This window comes from Schistocerca cancellata, chromosome 1, assembly GCF_023864275.1.
Source record: "Schistocerca cancellata isolate TAMUIC-IGC-003103 chromosome 1, iqSchCanc2.1, whole genome shotgun sequence".
Lineage (NCBI taxonomy): Eukaryota > Metazoa > Arthropoda > Insecta > Orthoptera > Acrididae > Schistocerca > Schistocerca cancellata.
The window spans coordinates 521,387,370-521,407,520 of record NC_064626.1 but is presented as its reverse complement, the minus strand read 5'-3'; the positions used below and the strand labels follow the sequence as shown (position 1 = coordinate 521,407,520).

At 42.1% G+C, this 20,151-nt stretch overlaps 1 protein-coding gene across 3 annotated transcripts in view; it reads right to left on the bottom strand.

The window, feature by feature from the left end:
• Positions 1 to 6,040, bottom strand: part of LOC126179085 (MOG interacting and ectopic P-granules protein 1) — a 108,130-nt gene extending 102,090 nt beyond the window's left edge. The window contains exons 1-2 of one of the 3 annotated variants that reach the window (XM_049924581.1): positions 5,705 to 6,040; positions 4,960 to 5,052 (exon numbers count right to left, since the gene is read on the bottom strand). In XM_049924581.1, coding sequence (XP_049780538.1) covers positions 4,960 to 5,029 — 70 coding nt within the window. In that variant the 5' untranslated portion in view covers positions 5,030 to 5,052; positions 5,705 to 6,040. Of the gene's footprint in view, positions 1 to 4,959; positions 5,053 to 5,372; positions 5,565 to 5,704 lie in introns of those variants that run through there. The other 2 variants (XM_049924584.1, XM_049924583.1) reach the window with 2 other exon arrangements.
• Between the last annotated feature and the right edge of the window lie 14,111 nt (positions 6,041 to 20,151).

The window sequence follows — 20,151 nt, the reverse complement described above, 5'->3', positions numbered from 1 at the left end:
ATTTTGTAGCACTTCAACTTTCAACTAGTTTGTAGCACTTACTGCCCAATATTTCATTTTCATACAAGGCTACACACCAGGCAAATTAACATTGGAAACAATTCCTATGGCTTAAATTTATACTCTACATTACATGGTTACTCTGCAATTCACGCTTAACTGCCTAGCAGAGGGTTCATCGAACCATTTTCGTACTACTTCCCAACCATTCCCCTCTCGAATGGCATGTGGGAAAAAGGAACACCTAAATCTTTCTGTTTGAGCTCTGGATTCTCTTATTTTATTATGATGATCATTTCTTCCTACGTAGGTGGGTGTCAACAAAATATTTTCACATTCGGAAGAGAAAGTTGGTGATTGAAATTTCTTAAAGAAAATCACCTTTGTTTCAGTGACTGCAACCCCAACTCGCATATCATGTCAGTGACACCCACCCCTATTGCGCGATAACATGAAACGAGCTGCCCTTCTTTACACTTTTTCGATGTCCTCCATCAATCCTACCTGGTAAGGATCCCACACCATGCAGCAATATTCCAGCAGATGACAGACAAGTGTAATGTAAGCTGTCTCTTTAGTGAGTTTGTTGCATCTTCTTAGTTAACTCAATGTTAAAGTTTTTTTATTATTATTCTTATTATTCCAGAAAACTTTTCTGGCTGTTCCCAGTTAGTACTTTATATCGTCTTTCCTACAGCTATCATCAGTTATTTTGTAGTGAAAATAACAGAAATAGTACACTTGAAGAATCTCATTCCCTGATCTCATTTCCACCCGCATCACATACTGTTAATCTTGTTTCCCTTTCAATGGTATTTATTTTATAGCCTCTTTATTAAGACACTTACCATTCCATTCAACTGATCTTCCAAGTACTTTGGTGTTTCTGACAGAATTCTTGTCCCCAGCTAGTTTTATAGTCTTGACTTCTTCTTCCTGAGCTACTCCCTTTCCAAATTTCTCCTCTCTGGTTTCTTTATTGTTGGATATATATAAAGACTAAATAATATAAGATATTAGCCACAACCATATCTTACGCTCTTCTTGACTACTGCTTCCCATTTATGTCCTTCGACACAACAGCAGACTAATTTCTGCACAAGTTGTAGATGATCTTTCAATCCCTGTATGTTACGCCTTATTATCTCAGATTTATAAACAGAATATTCCATACAAAAGCCCTTTTCAAAATCTATAATTATGGGTTTAACAGATCATTGATGATGAGGTCATTATGGATGGAGTACAGTCATGTCATTTTCACAGGAACCATCCCTGTAATTTCCGTGAATAAATTAGACAAACAATGGCAAATATAAATCTGGATGGTCAGGTGGGGGGATCTGTTTTTCCTAATATGATGCGTATGGTTTTAACACACCAAAACATGTTTGTATGGAGCTCTCCAAGTCACTGATGTCTGCCATATGTCATATGGCTACAGCCGTCAATATAGTCACACAAAACTGCACTATCCCGATCTACGTTCCCAAGTTCCCACTGTGTTAGCCTGAGGCGACACTTGCCTAGCACTGTCAAATTAGACAGTTGGAGCCCCCTCGCATTTTCCATAGTTGATCTATAATATATTTACATAATACACACCAAAATACTAGACAGAAATTAGAATTAGCTAATAAAGGTTTTCTGAATTCACCTTGCAGTTCTTTTTCTAAATAAATTTGTTTAAAATAAGATGAAAGCATTAAATATGGTGCAAATTTACACTCAGGTTATACAAGATCAAACTGTTAACTCAACATTTATCACACATTTACATTCGCTGGCATGGACTGAAACTGGAGTGTTCAAGTGCATTTCCTTCATTGGAATGGAGGCAGGATGTACAATGTAACACTGTCAACCAGCACATATTCTCTAGCTCTGATCTGCACGACATGCTCCAGTTGTTCCCAAGGCAACTGATATTACTAGGAAATGCCACACATAGGGACATTCTTCTCATTTCCAAATCTCTTTTAAAAATTAATACACTTACAAAACTACGGCTATCATTATTAATGTAACACTTGTGATTGACTCATAACCACAACGAACACTACAGTGGCTCACCACATCAGCACTAACATAAAATCCCAAAGCCAAGATGTCACCACCCAACATTTTACATGCACATCACTATAACAATAAAGTGTGGAAGCTAAAAAAAGGCACTAGTGACACATCTCACTAATGCCTCCAATGCACCCACCAGGTATTTGCAGGAGACTGATTGTCTGCCACCACTTTCGTACACATGCAAGTTAAGTGTGTGATAAGAAAATTACAAACACTAACAAGACATCTAACTAAATTACACACTGCTAGTTACGAAATGCACCATGCATGAGGCACTTCATTACAAAACTGGAATTTCGGGTTATAAGAAAGTGGAAGTAAGATCGAGCATATTTTTCTGCATGTCAACAGAAATTATTAAGTCTATGCATAAGCAGCAAATTAATTTGCAGTGTACGTACTTTTTCTTGGAAAATGACTCACTAGATCTGTATCAATAGAAAGATGAAGAATTTTCAGTACTACGTTGAGCTACTCGCCATAACGACTTTTCTTTCCTCGGGGCTGTAGTTTAGCTGCAGTTTTCAGAACATCTATAATTTATATGGACTAATATTCAAATAATTAACACCCTTAGCAAACTGCCAATCATTGAACCACTTTGAAATCTTGTCAAAGTCTGACTGAATATTTATGCAATTTCAGTCAGACTATAATTTGTTATAGATAACTGTTATCATCGGTTAAAAGTATGAAGTTACAATTGATATTATGCACAAGAACATTTATACAATATGAAAAGCAAGTGACCCAATACACTTCCCTGAGGTAAGTTACACCCATTGAGGACCCTCCATCCAAAATAATATGCCGTGTCCTCCATACCAAGAAATCCTCAATCAAGTCACATACTTTGTCTGAAACAACATAGGATTGTCTATTGATAATAGGCCTAGGTGTGGTACTGACCCAAATGCTTTTCAGAACAAAGAAATAGTGCACTTATCGGACTGCCTCGATTCACGGGTTTCAGGATGTAATGTGAGAAAAATACGAGTTAAGTTTCACGTGATCTATGTTTTCAAAATCCATGCTGGTTGGCATGGACGAGGTCATTCTGTTCAAGATACCTCATTATGTTTGATCTCAGAATATGTCTCAAAATTCTACAACAAATGGATGTCAAGGATAGCTATTTGACAATTGTTTTGCACATCACTTCTGCAACCCTTCTTACAGGCAGCTTTCACCTGTGGTAAAATAGGTGACGGAGCAGTTGCTTGACTGCTGTAAGCAATAATAAAGAGGAATATTCGATCCAAGTCTGTGGCTTTGAGGAAACATGCGACATATGGCGTAAACAACAAGGAGTCTGTAACATTATTTACGTGATAATTTTTTTCAAACAGGCTAAGCCACCAAGTCAATCTGTCACCACAATCAAGTGTTGTTCTATTCATATTTGTTGACATCAACTAACAAATAACCTGCCACCTTTTAAACTAAAGCTAAGCTACAGATCAATTTGCCATCACAAACACCGATTCTGCCAACTAACAAAACTGAACATTTGCACCAAAATGTGATGACACAGCAGCCATTAACGATAAACCACTGGTTCAAGCTGATGATTAGTATCAAATAATCCTCTTGATGCATGGGCACTACAGAAATTCTTTCTCAGAAATCAAAGCTCACTGTCAAACTGAAGCGGAACTTATAAGACAATGCACTAAGTGTAGTAGGCTAACTGAAAGTAATGTAGACAGGGATGGTTCTCCCTGATTTGGGCAATCTGCGGGTGGGGACAAAGCAGCACTGGCTTCATCTGCTCCCGACAATCCTTGTAACACTAGGGAAAAAAAAGGGTACATGAATTGTTTGTCCTGAAGGTATTTTATACGTGCTGTTAACACAGAATACTAAATCTATACAAGTTAAACTACACGATTCATAAAAGCTGAGAGTTCTAGAACACCCACAATCGAAAAATAAAACAAAACAGTAAAAACAATAAATTCAACTAGCCACATAATACAAAACTATGAATTTGTTTTGTCAAACTATATACGTTGAATGTTGGGGTTTCCTGTGCTATAGCAATCTGGTAGAGCATAGGGCCTACACATTCTTCGCAGTATTTACCCGAGTATCAAAAGTTTCAAGTCAAATTTCACAGAGTGTAGCGCAGTCACAGACCTTCCATAATTCTTAATAATATCACTCTTAAGTAATCTAGTCCCTTCTCTCTTAACTATTTCATTGGCAGGTAAAAATTAAACAAAATAATACAACACGGCCATGTTTACACAGTAAGTTCACGAGCGATGAATAGCAGGTGTAAGCCTAATCTTTCACTATTCCCTGAGTTAAGGATTTTGCACATTATTGGCTGATTATGAGTACGAGCGGTTCACAACTGCTCTTAAATAATTAATCGTGTTCTGCAACCATCGAACTGCAATGAGATGCATGCCTATATTGCAAAGGTATGTAACATGTTTCTCTAAGACGGCTATTTCTAAAATCTATTAGTGCGTTTAAAAGATAAACAAAAACTATTTCCACCTCTGTAATCATGCTAACGATCTATATGGTTGGTACATGCCAAGAAAGGCTAGATCGGCACACACAGGCGTGACAAACTACGGAATGCGGCGTCTCGAAAGTATTCTTCACTTGTCATCACTTAAACACGTAGTATCACCGTACGTACGATCTTCTGCGAGGGCGTCAAGAGGAGTAAGTTTAGTACAAATACCGTACGTAGGGAAGAAACACGCCGTGTTTCGCGATCTCATTCGGCTAGGGCACAGTACCCTAATAACACCGCAGACCCACAAATACAGGGATATGATACAAAATCAGCACAAAATAACAAAATTATATGATCAGATACGAAACAACAACTCATACAACAAATGACAAGTTTCCAGTTACCTATATCACGGGACGCCGTAGTATTATCCTCCGGCTGAAGTTCATTTGCTTCTCCCATCACAGCCTCCATGGAGACGTCAGGTATCTCTTAACCTTAAACAAAGTACACTAGTTTACTTGGTTAGGTGACACCTTACGTATAATATTCTACTGATTATTCAAGATGGCGTGCCCTTATGTATACATGACTATTTTTGTGAGTGTGTGTGTGTGTGTGTGTGTGTGTGAACGAAACTACTTTTTTCATACAAGAACTGTCGTATGCGACGTTCTGATTTGCAATGCGTCAAATGATGTTAGCGGATACCTACAATGTTATTTTCTACATTACAATTTGTCACGGTTCGTCAAATTAATATCACTATGGTATCACCATGTTTTACAGTACAACACGCAGGCACCATTGTACTCACCGTCTAAATAAAATACAATTTCAGAACTCGATGGACTGAAATTTCTTTCTGTCAATGGGCTAATGTTAATGAGCACTAATTAAACAAAAAGGTAAATCAACTGTTTGTCAAAATGTTTTTCGAATCACATTTCACCATCTCGCGACTTTCAGTAACATTATTTTGCTTCCCGACACCACTCGAATCGCGACTCGCTAGAGCACAGCAGTGTTGTTTTTTATTATTATTATTATTATTTTGTACCCAACACGTTGTACACATTGCAACTTCTCATAGATGGCACTAGCTCATACATCACACTTAATAGTTCACCGCCTTACAGAATGTCTTACCGTTTTTAAAAGTTACTCCTTTAGGAGGATGAATGACAGGCACTAGTCCACTTGCACTAAGCCTGCGTTACATTTCTGACCTCCCGCCATTTCCTCGCCTAAAAAGACATCTGCCGCCAGTAGGGAAAGAGTAAAGCAAAGATACGCAAGAACAACGGCGTGGATTAAAATACGCAAGCTGCACAACTCATCAGAAGTTAGCATCTATCTCTGCTACACCATACATTACGATTTCAACGTCACATACTTTGCGAAAAGGTGACAAGCTACCACTACAAATTTTTGTTAGGACACGACGTCACTAACCCTGAACAACCTGAAACTGGCAAGATGGCGACCACGAGTCACGTGACCCTAGTACTGTGACGTACCCGCAAGACATAAGTGAGGGTCTTTTGTCCAATGATCTATAGACTTTTTCATCACGTGATAAAGTGTATTATTGCATCTAATTTTGAAACCTACTAAAAGCTTTGTCGTTATAGTTCGGGTGACAAGTGCTGATCACTTGGCGCCAAATGAACGTGCTTCACCTTTGTTGAAGAATTCTTATATACGTTTCTAAAACATTGTTGGATGGTAGTTACCAGGCAGGAAACCATGGTATACAGATTTCCAGAAAGCACACGAAACTGGATGGAACTTAGCAGTACTGCAGTTCCCATTATCCTTGTGGGAATTCTGACTGTTCCAGGTGTACATCATTGTTGGGTGTTTCCATGAAAAATACTTCTATCGTAAGGTTCAACACAGAAGTAGTTTGCCTGTAGGCAAACAGACAGCACAACTCATGTTACTGCCAACTCGGTTTAGTAATCAGGCACAGTAATATGTTCTTGCGACACACTGTTCAGTCTTATACGAGTGAGACGTACAATACTTCAGTGTACTGCAAATTGTCAAAGATTATTCCACGCCTCTATCAACCATCACGTGCTACAATTGTCACACTAACTTCATACCAATAATGGTATAATAGAGCCAATTTCCGGAGCATTATATAATTTTTCTTAAACCCAGACACTTTTTTTATCGTCGTAATGCATACACAACTTAAAATGCGCTAATCTGATCTGAGAGAGAAGGCGGAGATAAAAAAAAAGTGAAGAGTACACAGAAAACTACAATTTCTGCCCTTGACGCAGTGCGCAGAGCTCACCTTAGCGCTCATTTTTTTCTGTGATAATTGTTTCCCTATGTTATAAAAGTACAATGGTTATCACTACATATAAAATGTAATTTGTAAACGACGGCTATCGACTTTATACTACACACGATATGTAGACTCCATGGAGGGCTACTGAACGCGCTCCATGGAATAGCCAATCACAGGCCAGATACATTTCCCCCACTATCTCTCTCGTTTCAGCCCCTCCATTCCCGCTTGTTTGCCCGCCCCTTCTTCGGCCAGTTCCTCTCTACATTCTCTTCTCTTTCGCCTCTATCACGCTCCATACAGCCTGCCTTTCTGGTCTCGAATGCGCTGCGCTCTCTCTCTCTCTCTCTCTCTCTCTCTCTCAAGTACGGATGAGTACTGCAACATTGCGTTAGCCAAGAATGTCTTTGCAACCGAGTGCGATGAAAAATTGCTGAAAACACGCTCGATTCATTTGGAGTTCGGCAAGCAACTTCTAACGCAGGATACTAGAACCCATCTCTTAATTTGCAAACTGCGTATTTGAGGAATGAAACTAAATTTCCAAAGTTGGCGGACCTATCATGTCTTTACAGTCATTATAACTTTACACTGTAGTACAGTGCATACTTGTGCGCCTAAACTAGCGAGAAACCACATCAATATTTTGAACTTAAAAAGATTATCATTTGTATTTAGGACGGAGACATAGACTTCACCTGCAGTTGCGGTATGTCCGAAAAGCATATCCACACACGTAGTAATGTGTTATTGCGCGCTTTTCCCCCGTATGTCTACCGTATAATTTTTATTATTCCACGGGGAATTTACGAAATCTACCGCTATATATTGGGTTTATGGCGGTAAGTAATGAAGGCAACACTACACTTTCTTATCGAAAAGAAAATATAAGTAATTTCATTTTGCTGATATTGCAGAACTCTCACGCTGCTATAGATCATACACCAGCAAACATATCGTGCAGTACATTTCAAGGTTTCGATAAGTCATGATTCATTGTTGATAAACTGTTTGGTCATATGAAATACTGACACAATTTTAAAATAAAACACACAATTCTTTGCTTTACTACTTACTCAATTGCCGAATCGATAGACCGTAAGAAGTCGACGTGCTAGACAATCATGATAAAAAAACGTGCAATTTTTCTAGGGTGACTTGACAGCGAGGTTATTTTTTTAAAAATCTGTTGTCCATTTTCGAATCAAAAATTTAAGTTTCGCGCCGTAAATCAAATACTGTATACACTCGTTATCTCGTATCTTCATAGCACGACATGGCAACGCTGAGAAAAGGATAAGAAACGACCTATACCACTCAGTACCACGAAAGAGTGAAACTAATACAGACTTCAAACTAAGTATGGCACAGGGAAAACCCAATGAATTGGCGCACTGATTAAGACTGCCTACAGGGCTCGCACTGTGGACGAGCAGGGTTTAAATCCTCATCCGGCCGCACTCTTTTACGTGTTTCCGTAATCAGTGGAGGTAAATGTCGAGACCGTTGAACTCGATGTTGGCATGAAATTGAAACTTCTGGCTTACCTACTTTCTTTTTCTTTTCATACAAGAAAATTTCTAAATGATTGGATAAATGTAACTACTTCTACGAGTAACCCGAAAATGTTTGTTAAATCACTCGCTTGCTGCTTTGCTATCGTTATTCCAAGAAAAAAAATGGATTATTCTGAAGTCAGTTGTTCGGAAACGCAAAGCAGCTAGTAAGGTCGGACAAGGGATACTCGCTATAAAATAACACAGAAATTCAGGTTGTTGGGAACTATAGTATGATACGTCACCAGGAACAGTTCCTTTCGGGAGGTTGTGAAGATTTCTGTCAAGAACGATTCTTATTTTCGAGGTCGTATCTGTCAGAATTATTGAGATCTTTGGGAGAACTAGCCATGACAAAACGATTCCATTTGGTGTGCAAATCTGTAACAACTAACCCGGTTCATAGTGCACTTTAGAATCGTTCTGCAATCTGTCACAAATGCCTGCTCTATATACTTTCTCAATAGTATTGGACGTAAAGTGCTACTTCTTCACTCAAGGGATTCCCGTTTGAGTTAACGAAGCTATTCCGTAATACCTCTACATCCACATCTACACGGATACTCTGCAAATCACACTCAAGTGCTTGGCAGAGATTTCATCGAACCACCTTCACAATGATTCTCTATCATACCAACCTCGAACAGGCCGCGGAAAAAACGAACATCTATATCTTTCGGTGCGAGCTCTGGTTTTCCTTATTTTATTATGATGATCATTTCTCCATATGTAGGTCGACGTCAACAAAATATTTACGCGTTCGGAGGAGAAAGTTGGTGATTGCAATTACGTGAGAAGATTTCGTCGCGGAAATCTGCTTTGTTTTAATGATATCCACCCCAAATCCTGTCAGTGATACTCTCTCCCCTATTTAGCAATCATACAAAACGTGCTGTTCTTCTTTGAACTTCCTCGATGGACTCCGTTAATCCTATTGGTAAGGATCCCATACCGCGTAGCGCTACTCCAAATGAGGACGGACAAGCGTAGTGTAGGCAATCTCTTCAGTAGATCTGTTACATTTTCTAAGTGTTCTGCCAATAAAAAGCAGTCTTTGGTTTGCCTTCCCCCACAACATTTTCTGTGTGTTCTTTCCTATTTAAGTTGTTCGTAATTGTAATTCCTAGGTATTTAGTTGAATTTATGGCCTTTAGATTTGACTGATTTATCTTGTAACCGAAGTTTCATGGATTCCTTTGAACACTCATGTGGGTGACCTCACACTTATGATTATTTAGGGTCAATTGCCAATTTTCGTACCATGCAGATATCTTTTCTAAATCATTTTGCAATTTGTTTTTATCTTCTGATGACTTTACTACACGATAAACCACAGCATCATCTGCAAAAAACAGAAGACGACTGCTCAGATTATCTCCTAAATCATTTATGCAGATAAGAAACAGCAGAGGCCTTATAACACTACCTTGGAAAACGCCAGAAATCTCTTCCGTTTTATACGATGACTTTCCGTCAATTGTTACGAACTGTGACCTCTCTGACAGAAGTCAATAATCCAGTAACGCAACTGAGATGATATTCCATAAGCACGCAATTTCACTATAAGCCTTCCAGAAGTAACCAATTTGAAATCCCTTGTCAATAGCACCCAACACTTCGTGTATGTAAAGAGCCAGTTGTGTTTCACAAGAACGTTGTTTTCTAAATCCGTGTTGACTGTTGTGTCAATAGGCCGTTCTCTTCGAGGTAATTCATAATGTTCGAACACAATATACGTTCCAAAATCGACATTCATGATATGGGTACAACATTCCAGTCTTTGTATATGGATCTTTCGTCGAGCGAACGGTTGTATGGAGCTATTGGATCGGCATACTCTGAAAGGAACCTATTTGGTATACAATCTGGACCGGAAGACTTACTTTCATTAAATGATTTAAGTTGCTTCACTATTCCGAAGATGTCTACTTCTAAGTTAGCCATGTTGGTAGATGTTCTTGATTCGAATTCTGGAATATTTACTTCGTCTTATTTTGGGAAGGAATTTCGGAAGGTTGTGTTTAGTAGCTCTGTTTTGGCAGCACTGTCGTCGATAGTATTTCCGTTGCTACCGCGCAGAGAAGGCATTGATTGTGTCTTGCCGCTAGCATACTTTACACACGACTAGAATCTCTTATGGATTTTCTGCCAGGTTTCAAGACAAAATTCTGTTCTGGAAACCAATATAAGCATCTTGATCAGGTTACCTTCCATTTGGAAAGCGGTTGCACTCAGCGACTGTTATACAGGGTGATCCATTCATAGTGACCGGGTCAAATATCCCACAAAATAAGCACCAAACGAAAAAACTACAAAGAACGAAACTCGTCTACCTTGAAGGGGGAAACCAGATGGCGCTATGGTTGGCCCGCTAGATGGCGCTGCCATAGGTCAAACGGATATCAACTGCGTTTTTTTAAATAGGAACCCCCATTTTTATTACATATTCGTGTAGTACGTAAAGAAATATGAATGTTTTAGTTGGACCACTTTTTTCGCTTTGTGATAGATGGCGCTGTAATAGTCACAAACGTATAAGTACGTGGTATCACGTAACATTCCGCCAGTGCGGACCGTATTTGCTTCGTGATACATTACCCGTGTTAAAATGGACCGTTTACTAATTGCGTAAAAGGTCCATATCGTGTTGACGTATGGCTGTTGTGATCAAAATGCCCAACGGGCGTGTGCTATGTATGCTGCTCTGTATCCTGGACGACATCATCAAAGTGTCCGGACCGTTCGCCGGATAGTTACGTTATTTAAGGAAACGGGAAGTGTTCAGCCACATGTGAAACGTCAACCACGACCTGCAACAAATGATGATGCCCAAGTAGGTGTTTTAGCTGCTGTCGCGGTTAATCCGCACATCAGTAGCAGACAAATTGCGCGAGAATCGGGATCGCAAAAACGTCGGTGTTGAGAATGCTACATCAACATCGATTGCACCCGTACCGTATTTCTATGCACCAGGAATTGCATGGCGACACTTTGCAAGTCGTGTACAGTTCTGCCACTGGGCACACGAGAAATTACAGGACGATGACAGATTTTTTGCGCCTGTTCTATTTAGCGACGAAGCGTCATTCACCAACAGCGGTAACGTAAACCGGCATAATATGCACTATTGGCAACGGAAAATCCACGATGGCTGCGACAAGTGGAACATCAGCGACCTTGGCGGGTTAAAATACGGTGCGGCATTAAGCGAGGAAGGATAATTGGTCCCCATTTTATCGATGGCAATCTAAATGGTGCAATGTATGCTGATTCCCTACGTCATTTTCTACCGATGTTACTACAAGATGTTTCACTGCATGACAGAATGGCGATGTACTTCCAACATGATGGATGTCCCGCACATAGCTCGCGTGCGGTTGAAGCGCTACTGAATAGCATATTTCATGACAGGTGGATTAGTTGTCAAAGCACCATACCATGGCCCGCACGTTCACCGGATCTGACGTCCCCGGATTTCTTTCTGTGGGGAAAGTTGAAGGATATTTGCTATCGTGATCCACCGACAACGCCTGACAACATGCGTCAGCGCATTGTCAATGCATGTGCGAACATTACGGAAGGCGAACTACTCGCTGTTGAGAGGAATGTCGTTACACGTATCGCCAAATGCATTGAGGTTGACGGACATCATTTTGAGCATTTATTGCATTAATGTGGTATTTACAGGTAATCACGCTGTAACAGCATGCATTCTCAGAAATGATAAGTTCAAAAAAGGGTCACATATCACACTGGAACAACCGAAATAAAATGTTCAAACGTACCTACGTTCTGTATTTTAATTTAAGAAACCTACCAGTTACCAACTGTTCGTCTAGAATCGTGTGCCATATGTTTGTGACTATTACAGTACCATCTATCACAAAGCGAAAAAAAAGTGGTCCAACTAAAACATTCATATTTCTTTACTTACTACACGAATATGTAATAAAAATGGGGGTTCCTATTAAAAAAAAAAAAAAAAAAAACGCAGTTGATATCCGTTTGACCTATGGCAGCGCCATCTAGCGGGCCAACCATAGCGCCATCTGGTTTCCCCCTTCAAGCTAGACAAGTTTCGTTCTTTGTAGTTTTTTAGTTTGACGCTTATTTCGTGAGATATTTGGCCCGGTCACGATCAATGGACCATCCTGTATTGACTTGTGAACTACAAATTGCATCAATCAGTCGTCCTTGCTTGAAAGTTATTATGAAGATCTAGATTTCAGCTAGATGTTAGCCATTCTCAATGCACTATTATTTTCGCTGAAAGCATGTAAGTCCCTGTTGTACGGTTTCACCCACAGTTCATTGAACTATAATTTACAATTTGTAAGTATCTTGCATTGAAGTCCGCTCTAAATTTCGAGCTTCTGAAAGATCGCGCATTGATCCAACCTACAGGTAGCAAATGTAGCAGCACGCCTCTGGAACGCTACGTCGTCTTTCTTTAATCCGGCCTGTCGGGAATCCCAGACACTCGAGCCGATCTCCAGATTGTGTAGCACAAGTGCTCTGTGCAGAATAGCCTTATCAATGAGATATACTTTCCTATAATTCTCCCAAAACAACGAAGTCGACCGTTTACCTTCCCTACAACCGACCTTACGTGTTCGTTCCATTTCCTGTCACTCTGCAACGTTACGCCTGGATATTTAATCGACTTGACTGTGTCAAGCATCCCATCACTAATATTGTATTCGAACACTACAGGATCGTTTTTACTACTCATCTGCCTGAACTTAAATTTTTCCAGATTTAGAGGAGGCTGCCATTTACCACACTCACTCCGTCTTCAGGTCACGAGTGGCCTACCGGGACCATCCGACCGCCGTGTCATCATCAGAGGAGGATGCGGATAGGAGGGGTGCGGGGTCAGCACACCGCTCTCCCGGGCGTTATGATGGCATTCTTGACCGAAGCCGCTACTGTTCGGTCGAGAAGTTCCTCAATTGGCATCACGAGGCTGAGTGCACCCCGCCATTTACCACATCAAATAGAAATTCTGTCCGAGTCATCCTATGTCCTCTGACAGTCTCCCAACGTCGACACTTCCCCGCACACTACAGCGTCATCAGCAGACAGTCGCAGATAGCTGCTCGCTCTGTCAGGGCGTCTAACACGGTCACCCGTCCCAAAAGCAAATTGCCCACCTTTCAGGGTCAACAAAAATTTGATTTTCAGTATTTCGCGTAATTAGTGGTCTAATTTAAAGATTTGGAATATTGTAATCATCTACCGATTAAGAGACGTTATTTTATGATTAAGGTTTAACTAGTAAGACAGTTAAAAAGTGTGTAACTGATAGCGCGCAAATTGCACTGACTATATTCATCCAGTATTTCAGAATGAGAGCACTTAGCGACTGCCAACGAATTTTACACATAATTTGAAACCTTTACGAGACTTTTTCTCGCTGACACCCCTCACTAAATGATGTCAGGAAAAACGTTTATCACTTACTACATTTTCGCTGTTCACGCAGTAAAACTTCACCGCGCGGCATTATGTCTTCATTTATTACTTGTTTCCAACCAACTCTATTCGCAATACATTTTGCAGACAGTGTCCACGTATACTACATAATGTACCTGCGAAATTATATCATTGTGTGCAGCACATAGTTCAGCAGATATGACGTACATATTGAGATGCGTGAAGAACTAATATATGAGAAACGTGAAATACCCTCAGACTTCAAGAAGAATGTACTACCTCCAATTCCAAAATTGATAGGTGCGGCAGGAGTGAGTATTACCGAAATATAAGTTTCAAAGGCCATGATTGCAAAATACTGACATATATTACACTCCTGGAAATGGAAAAAAGAACACATTGACACCGGTGTGTCAGACCCACCATACTTGCTCCGGACACTGCGAGAGGGCTGTACAAGCAATGATCACACGCACGGCACAGCGGACACACCAGGAACCGCGGTGTTGGCCGTCGAATGGCGCTAGCTGCGCAGCATTTGTGCACCGCCGCCGTCAGTGTCAGCCAGTTTGCCGTGGCATACGGAGCTCCATCGCAGTCTTTAACACTGGTAGCATGCCGCGACAGCGTGGACGTGAACCGTATGTGCAGTTGACGGATTTTGAGCGAGGGCGTATAGTGGGCATGCGGGAGGCCGGGTGGACGTACCGCCAAATTGCTCAACACGTGGGGCGTGAGGTCTCCACAGTACATCGATGTTGTCGCCAGTGGTCGGCGGAAGGTGCACGTGCCCGTCGACCTGGGACCGGACCGCGGCGACGCACGGATGCACGCCAAGACCGTAGGATCCTACGCAGTGCCGTAGGGGACCGCACCGCCACTTCCCAGCAAATTAGGGACACTGTTGCTCCTGGGGTATCGGCAAGGACCATTCGCGACCGTCTCCATGAAGCTGGGCTACGGTCCCGCACACCGTTAGGCCGTCTTCCGCTCACGCCCCAACATCGTGCAGCCCGCCTCCAGTGGTGTCGCGACAGGCGTGAATGGAGGGACGAATGGAGACGTGTCGTCTTCAGCGATGAGAGTCGCTTCTGCCTTGGTGCCAATGATGGTCGTATGCGTGTTTGGCGCCGTGCAGGTGAGCGCCACAATCAGGACTGCATACGACCGAGGCACACAGGGCCAACACCCGGCATCATGGTGTGGGGAGCGATCTCCTACACTGGCCGTACACCACTGGTGATCGTCGAGGGGACACTGAATAGTGCACGGTACATCCAAACCGTCATCGAACCCATCGTTCTACCATTCCTAGACCGGCAAGGGAACTTGCTGTTCCAACAGGACAATGCACGTCCGCATGTATCCCGTGCCACCCAACGTGCTCTAGAAGGTGTAAGTCAACTACCCTGGCCAGCAAGATGTCCGGATCTGTCCCCCATTGAGCATGTTTGGGACTGGATGAAGCGTCGTCTTACGCGGTCTGCACGTCCAGCACGAACGCTGGTCCAACTGAGGCGCCAGGTGGAAATGGCATGGCAAGCCGTTCCACAGGACTACATCCAGCATCTCTACGATCGTCTCCATGGGAGAATAGCAGCCTGCATTGCTGAGAAAGGTGGATATACACTGTACTAGTGCCGACATTGTGCATGCTCTGTTGCCTGTGTCTATGTGCCTGTGGTTCTGTCAGCGTGATCATGTGATGTATCTGACCCCAGGAATGTGTCAATAAAGTTTTCCCCTTCCTGGGACAATGAATTCACGGTGTTCTTATTTCAATTTCCAGGAGTGTATTTACAGAAGAATGGAATAACTGGTAGAAGCCGACCAAGGAAAAATTTGGAAAAATAATGAAAGATCAAGGAGAAGAAATAAAAGCTTTGAAATTTGCCGAAGACAATGTAATTCTGGTAGAGACAGAAAAGAACTTGGAAGAACAGTTGAATGGAATGGATAGTTACTTGAAAAGAGGAAATGAACGTCAACCAAACTAACACAAGGGTGATGCAGTGTAGTCGAATAAAATCAGGCGATGCTAAGGGAATTACATTAGGAGCCGGCCCGTGTGGCCGAGCGGTTCTAGGCGCTTCAGTCTGGAACCGCGCGACCGCTACGGTCGCAGGTTCGGATCCTGCCTCGGGCATGGATGAGTGTGATGTCCTTAGGTTTAAGTAGTTCTAAGTTCTATGGGACTGATGACCTCAGATGTTAAGTCCCATAGTGCTCAGAGCCATTTGAACCATTTTTTAGATTAGGAAACGAGACACTTAAAGTGGTTGATGAGTTTTGCTATTTTGGCAGTATTATAACTTATGATGACCAAAGTAGAGAGGATATAAAATGCGTACTGGGAATAAATAGCATGAAAAGTATTTTTGAAAAAGAATAATTTGTTAACATATCAATTTTAGTGTTTAGAGGCCTTTTCGTAATTTATTTGTCTGGAATGTAACCTTGTACGGAATTGAAACGTGGAAGGGAATAGAAGCTTTTGAAATGCGGTGCTACAGAAGGATGCTGAAGTCTGGGTTCGTAGATCAAACGACTAATGGGGAGGTACTGAATCGAATTGTGAAAAAAGAAATTTATGGCTTAGCTGAAAGAAGGGATTGGGTGATAACACGAAGTTTGTGTGTATGTATGGGGGAAGGGGAGCGGGTCGGTAAAAATGTAAAGGGAGGCCAGGGCTTGAGCGCAGTAAGCTGGTTCAAATGGGTATAGATGGCGGATAGCTATGCAGAAAGGAAAAGGCTTGCACAGTATAGAGGAGTGTGGAGAGCTGCATCAAACTAGTTTTTGCACTGAAGGCCACCATACTGCCAACGTAATCACAGAACGTCAAATACAAACGCAATAAACCTAACGCCTGCGTGGCCAATGGGGTTTGAAAAGTCGAAATATAAGGTAGAAAAATGTTATCGTTAACTCGGCTGGTCATCTCGAGAAATGCGACTACAAGTCCCCGAACACCCACTGTTTTTCGTCCCACAGGTGTCGGCCACGTAAGTAATGACGTGTGGATCCTTCTTCAGTTACTGTACAGCGATTAATCTGCAAATCAAATTGTACTCTGAGTTCTCTGCACTGAAGACACGATTTGTTCTTATTCATCGTGGATCATGCAGTCGGGTATTTCTGTGAACTGATAGGGCAAGTAGACGGCGCTCCAGTTCTAAAGATGTACGTCTGGGTTCAGTTCGGGGCCTTGAACAGATTTGTCCTGTAAATCCACCCGATTTGCTTAAAATCACGACTCCCTGAGTCCTTGTTTCGCGAACAGGAGCATTACAATGTTCATACAGAAAACGTCGGATTGTTGCCGCCGTATGTTAAGTAATGTTAAATGTTTTTATTACATTTTCGTTCATTTTGTCAATAATCAAAAGTAATTGTTCGTGTTGAAACAAGGAAAAGCCAGCTTCACGTCATCAACACCCTCCAGTAAAGTTTATTACCACAACGAAGAATATACCAAGCGATAATTAGAGGGGATTTGAGAGGGGGGGGGGGGGGGGCAGATGCTCCAACCGGCCCCTTCTACCCCAGGGAAAAAAAAATATCTTTGGAAACTGAGCTGGCGTCCTGCACCGCCAGAGAGACAGACGTATCAGTTCTGTGTCAGTTTGATGAAGCCAGAACGTGTCATGGATATTGGCTAGTAGGAACTGTACCCAAAACCATTTGTCACGAAATACCGAGCGGAGTGGCGCAGAGGTTAGCACAGCTAGCACGCATTCGGGAGGACGGCGGTTCAAACAAACGTCCGACCATCCAGATTTAGGTTTGCCATGATTTCCTTAAATCTCTCCAGGCAAATGCTGGAATGGCTCGTTTGAACGGGCAAGGCCTATTTCCTTCCTCGTCTTCGAAACAATCCGAGCCTGTGCTCAGTCTTTAATGACTTCGATGTCGACGGAACGTATACACTAATATTTCTTCCTTTTTGTCGCGGAATACCAAAATGATTTCACCGGTTCCGCTGTTTTCCTAGCAACTGAAAATGCCAATTGGCTCTTGGTTTTAAAAGCTTCCATTGCCATTGGACCTCCAGTATGCGATGATTTTCCTCTTGTCAAAAAGTAGGTTACTAAAAATGTGAATGTAGAGAGTATTAAGCATGTTCCAGAACGTTAGCTGCTTCACAGCAAAACAATATGTAACAATCTCATATAAAGTATACTCCCCCGCTGGAGTAAATTATAGGTAGTAGATACCTGCTAACGTAAAATGCTCAAATTCTCCACACACATATCACGTCTCCACGCGCTGAGTGCAAAATCATTTGCGGTGACACGCCACTCCATAAAAATCCTCTTACACTTTTCTCCAACCCAAATAAAGCATTTAACGTTCCAAGCAAAGTTGGCATTTCTTTTATATTCAGTGGTTTGTGGATAGGAAAACTGAGACCTATCACCTCTCAACGAACCATTCTGTGAATGACTTCTGTACCCGAGATGCAACGTACGTCCTCTGGAATAACAGACGAGGAGGTCTATCCCAAGACTGATTCGTATAGTTAGTTAGTGTTTTGTGTTTAAGGCCGCTAGATGACGAGGTCATATGTCCTCTTACCTTAAATAGAGACGTATGTGGTTAAGATGTTTTTAAAAATAAATAAATTCAAAGAACCAAACTGTATCAAGAATTTCAAAGGAGCCAGATTATTGTTGCTGGGTAACTACTTAGAAATGATGGATGACCTAGCCAATCTGAAAAACACAAAAATACCACAACCAATATTTTGAGAAGGAGCTCTTGTCACACACAAGGACCGTTCGGGCTCTCAACGTCGATGTTATCAGCCGATGCTACGAGTCGTTGTCCCACTTTGAGCCTTGTAAGGGCTACTTCTTCAGCTCGTCGTGGTCAGAAGGCGACCAGCCATGGTTGCACTGAAGGTTTCACTGACCGCAGCTTATTTCTCCTCACTTCTAGCCATTCAGCCTCCCACCAAATCATGATTTTCCGGATCATGTACGTCGTGACTGCCCGGCAGGGACTGAATTGCGGGCACGAGGTTGAAGGGAGCAAGCCTCCTTGCCAGCCGCATCAACAAGCTCATTTCCCCGGATCCCTGTGTCCCTGGAATCCAGCAGAAAATTATTTTCTTCTCCTGGCTTTGCAAGAGAAAGAAAGCGACTTGGACATCTTGCATACACTATCCACTGGGTACATCTGACCAACAGCAAAAAGAGCGTTTTAAGAATCAGAGCGCATGAGAAGTTCCTTGCCACTATGTCGTCTCATCCGTTCCAGTCCCCTCAGGATAGCAAAAAATTCCGTGCAGTAAACTGAAAACTGCTCTTGGAGCCCTATCCTGAAGACATATTAAGGGAACCCGACGGAACAGCCAATAAATTTCCCCTGCTTAGACTCATCAGTATGGACAGAAATAAAATCCTGGTGGCGATTTAAAGTCTCGTAAAACTTAGCTTTAAAAATATCATCTGTGGTACAATTCTTCCTGTACTCATTCAGTTCAAAAAGTAACCAGGGCCTCTTTAGTAGCCAGGACGATCCTCTACTCCACCCTTGGCTTTGGATCTTAATTCCATCCACCTGTAATACTTCAAAGGCTCTGCCACGCACGGATTCAAGTCGGGCTCGTTGCCCGCTCACGGTTATGGAACAGACGGTCCAGCGGCAGTCGTGTAACAGACATGGATGCTGGCGATTTCGGAACAGACTTAGACCTGTATGCTTGACGGGCCATGAGGAAAAGACGTTGAACGGCCAATGGCGGCTCTCCAGTGCCTGCACGGAAGCTAGAAACTGGACTTGAAGGATAAATCGCCGTTGACGTTCTAATACTCTTGTGGTGCACAGCATCCGGCGCTTTGAAGTACAGATGCCTTGTTGATACATAAATTCGTCATCCGTATTCAAGGTGGGGCCACACGAAGGATTTATAAAATTGGAGCAGACGTGCACTTTCAGCTCCCCAAGACTTATGACTGACGAATAGTTAAAGAATGAGATCTCTCAATTGCAGGTCTTTAAGATGTTGCAACCACGTTGGTCTTTCATCAAAACTGAGGCCCAGATAGTCGTCTTTCCCTTAAAAGTGAGAATGGTACCCCAGCTATAAAGAACATAAATTAAAAAGAGTGTGCAAGTGTTAAAATCAACACAAACAATTTTTATCCAAAGAGAATTTGAAACCAGTACTGTCTGTCCATCTCTTCAGCTGCAGTTATCGAGTAGCCGTTGCAAAGTTGGAGGACGCACAGAAGACGAAAAAGTCGCCCACGAAGAAGGAACACTGTACGGGACACCTCACCATGGACGTGATA